Source organism: Myodes glareolus, chromosome 3 (assembly GCF_982192425.1).
Source record: "Myodes glareolus chromosome 3, mMyoGla1.1, whole genome shotgun sequence".
Classification (NCBI taxonomy): Eukaryota; Metazoa; Chordata; class Mammalia; order Rodentia; family Cricetidae; genus Myodes; species Myodes glareolus.
Genome location: NC_142028.1, coordinates 1,173,860 through 1,177,746, shown reverse-complemented (window position 1 = coordinate 1,177,746; position 3,887 = coordinate 1,173,860). Strand labels below are relative to the sequence as shown.

The window sequence follows — 3,887 nt, the reverse complement described above, 5'->3', positions numbered from 1 at the left end:
CAAAATCTTTAAAGAGACAGAGAACAGACAGTAATGCACATTAAAAGGATAAAGAGAAAATAAATCATATAAAGATGGAAAACACACAGATAATCTGTATTATGTATATTATTGTGTTTTTTTTAATTCTTTGGCTGTGAATGAGTTAAGTACAGAGAGCCATTTTATTATACAGGCTGCTAAACTAAACCAACATATATATTTAAAAGTATCTTGACTTCAAAATTTCGGTCTAAGAAATTGCTGAATATTGAACTCGAGTTGGAAGAAGCGAGTCCAGTCTCAAAATGGAGGTAAAACTGCCGCCTGGTTGTCCCCAGCCTGACTCTGGCCATCGCAGCTGCTGCCGCCGGCAGGAGGAGGACCATGATCCATAGGAACCAGAACAGTTGAGGAAACTGCTTATTGGTGGTCTGAGGTTTGAAACCACAGATGATAGCTTAAGAGAACATTTTGAGAAATGGGGCACACTTACAGACTGTGCGGTAATGAGAAATCCCCAAACAAAATGTTCTAGGGGCTTTGGTTTTGTGACCTACTCTTGTGTTGAAGAGGTGGATGCTGCAATGTGTGCTCTCCCACACAAAGTTGATGGGCATGTGGTGGAATCAAAGAGAGCCATTTCTAGAGAGGACTCTGTAAAGCCTGGTGCCCATTTAACAGTGAAGAGAATCTTTGTTGGTGGTATTAAAGAGGATACAGAAGAGTATAACCTGAGAGACTACTTTGAAAAGTGTGGCAAGATTGAAACCATAGAAGTTATGGAAGACAGGCAGAGTGGGAAAAAGAGAGGATTTGTTTTTGTGACTTTTGATGACCATGACACAGTTGATAAAATTGTTGTTCAGAAATACCACACTACTAGGGGCATAACTGTGAAGTGAAAAAGGCCCTTTCTAAACAAGAGAGACAGGCTGCTGAATCACAGAGAGGCTGCGGAGGTGGATCTGGCAATTTTATGGGTTGTGGAGGGAACTTTGGAGGTGGTGGAGGTAATTTTGGTCGTGGTGGAAACTTTGGTGGAAGAGGAGGCTATAGTGGTGGAGGTGGTGGCAGCAGAGGTAGTTATTGAGGTGGTGATGGTGGAAATAATGGATTTGGAAGTGATGGTGACAACTATGATGGTGGTCCTGGTTACAGCAGTGGAGGAGGCTATGTTGGTGGTGAACCAGGCTATGGAAACCAAGGTGGAGGATATGGTGGTAGTAGAGGAGGAGGATATGACGGTTACAGTGAAGGAGGAAATTTTGGTGGAGGTAACTGTGGCGGTGAAAACTATAATGACTTTGGGAATTATAGTGGACAACAGCAATCCAATTATGGACCCATGAATTGGGGCAGTTTTGGTGGAAGAAGCTCAGGCAGTCCTTATGGTGGTGGCTATGGATCAGGTGATGGAAGTGGTGGATGTGGTAGCAGAAGGTTTTAAGGAAACAGCAGAAAAGGGTTACAGTTCTTAGCAGGAGAGAGAGGGGAGTTGTCAGGAAAGCTGCAGGTTACTTTGAGACAGGAATTGTAAAAGTCTGCCACAGAAGGAGCAATGATTCACAATCAGAAAAGTTACAGCAGCTTAAACAGGAGGCCCTTCTTGTTCAGGACTGTCAGAGCCACAGTCTGCAAAAAGTGCAGCTATTGATTAATGCAATACAGTGTCAATTAGATGTGCATTCCTGAGGACTTTTATCTGTTGTAGCTTTGTCTGTCTTTTTCTTTTTATTGCATCTGGTATATTGCCCTGCAAATTGTGGTAGTGGTAGCAGGAATAAAAAATTAAGGAATTTTTAACTTCTCAAAAAAAAAAAGAATTTGTTGCTTTGGCAAAGAGGTTCATATCCCCTCCGACACACAGAGGATGAGAACTGGTGATTTCCTTCTAGACTAATGTGGATTGATGGACTGAGATTCTAAGAAAGGTTGAAAACTCCCAATAATTACTTTGCTCAACAAAAAGCAGGAAGAAGTTTGGAAAGGACTACACCCTAATTCCCAAATATTTTTTAAAGGTTTGTTTAGATTTGAAAGAGGTTATGCTATAGAGACTTGCATTGATATGGATCTTGGTTTATTGATATAAGTTTTATATATATATATATATATGCTGTTGATGAAGGAATTGTACTTTTACAGCTCATTTAAAAAGGTATTATGTAATTAAGAAATATAAGTTAATAGAGATTTTCTATATAGTCAAGTTTGTAGTCATGTTAGATTTTCTAAATGCTTAGAGATGTATTTCTGATGGATAGATATTCTTCAGATCTTTCAAAGAGTTTGGAAGAGGTGTTCTATATTATTTCTGTGTTTCTGAAATTATTGTTTTGACATTTTTCTCTTTCTCTAGAATTCATTGCTTCTTTCTCAATGCATATTGATCATGTACTATACTTATACTAAATAGAGAAAATAGATGTCTGTAGTCTGTCTGCACTTAGAAAATAATACTACAGTCTCTCTCTCTCTCTCTGTGTGTGTGTGTGTGTGTTTGTGTATGTCTCTCTCTGTTTCCATCTCTGTCTCAGTCTCACTGCCTCTGTCTCTCTGTCTCTATTTCTCTCTCACACAAACACACACACACAAACACACTCACAGATTCACACAATTATGTCAAGTGAGAGTGCAGTTTGGAGCTCATAAGTCTCCTGACTGTCTCTTTCACATCTTTATTCCTAAGGCTGTAGATAAGGGGATTCAACATGGGGATCATAACTGTATAAAGAGCAGTGGCCACTTTGACAAAGAGCCGTGAGCTGTTTGAGTTGGGAACACAATACAAGAGGAGTATGATTCCATGGAAGATTGTGATGGCTGTCAGATGGGAAGTGCAGGTGGAGAAGGCTTTTCGTAGTCCTCCTTTGGACGGCATCCTAATAATAGTGACAACTATGAACACATATGAGGCTAAAGTGATAAGAACACTAGAAGACTCACTTAATATAGAAATGACTAAGCATACCATTTGACTAAAGGAGGAGTCAGAGCAAGATACAGAGATGACAGCAGAGTACTCACAGCCAAAGTGGTTAATTATGCCATATTCACAATAAGATAGCTGTAAAAGAGTGTATATGAGTATTACAGCACACAGGCCACCCACCATGTAAGTTCCAGCTACTAGTAAAGCACAGAACTTATGAGGCATTACAACTGTGTAGAGCAGGGGGTTACAAACAGCCACAAACCTGTCATAGGCCATCACGGCTAACATGAACATCTCTGTAATCACAAATGTACAAATGAAGAAAAATTGTGTCATGCATCCTCTGAAAGAAATGGTTCTGTCATTCATCACCAAGATCTGCAGCAGTTTGGGTGTAAATACACTAGAATAACATATATCCAAAAACGAAAGGTGGCTGAGAAAAAAGTACATGGGTGTGTGAAGTCTGGGACTGATCCTGATAACCACAATTATGCCTAGGTTCCCAATCAAAGTCACTGAGTAAATGGTCAAGAACAGGAGGAAGAGAGGTATTTGAAGCTGTGGATATTCTGAGAAGCCCACTAAGATGAATGTGGTCACAGAACTCTGGTTCTTCAGTTCAAGTGACATCATCTCTCAGATTATAAAAGAGGAAGAGGAATGAAATGAAAGTGAATGGAACTTGAGAAAGTGGAGTGGTAGAAACTTACATGAAATTCATCATGAAACGTGAAATCAGACATGAGCATTTTAAATTTGGAAGTTTTATGCTTCAATTTTGGATCTTGTGTGACTGATCAGTAATTAGGAATTTGAAGCAATGTCCTTTATTCTTCACTCCTGAGTTTTCCAGATCTGGAATAAAATGTTATACTCATCAGTATCACTCTAGGTGAGCTATGGTTATATGTTTATGAAAATATTTATATTATATCTACATTTGTTTGATGCTAGAGTACTCATGATA

At 39.2% G+C, this 3,887-nt stretch overlaps 1 protein-coding gene and 1 pseudogene across 1 annotated transcript; one reads left to right on the top strand and one right to left on the bottom strand.

Moving 5' to 3' along the window:
• The first annotated feature begins 287 nt into the window (after positions 1-287).
• On the top strand, positions 288-1,429 carry LOC125403146 (heterogeneous nuclear ribonucleoprotein A3 pseudogene; annotated as a pseudogene).
• A 1,170-nt stretch (positions 1,430-2,599) lies between these two features.
• On the bottom strand, positions 2,600-3,553 carry LOC148122464 (olfactory receptor 1165-like). Its single transcript, XM_087903819.1, has one exon. It carries the CDS (start codon positions 3,551-3,553, stop codon positions 2,600-2,602), a length of 954 nt encoding a protein of 317 aa, XP_087759945.1.
• Positions 3,554-3,887: the final 334 nt, after the last annotated feature.

What these genes read in the sequence shown, in the direction of transcription:
- LOC148122464 (XM_087903819.1), bottom strand. Translation starts at nt 3,553, where the DNA reads ATGATGTCACTTGAACTGAAGAACCAGAGTTCTGTGACCACATTCATC.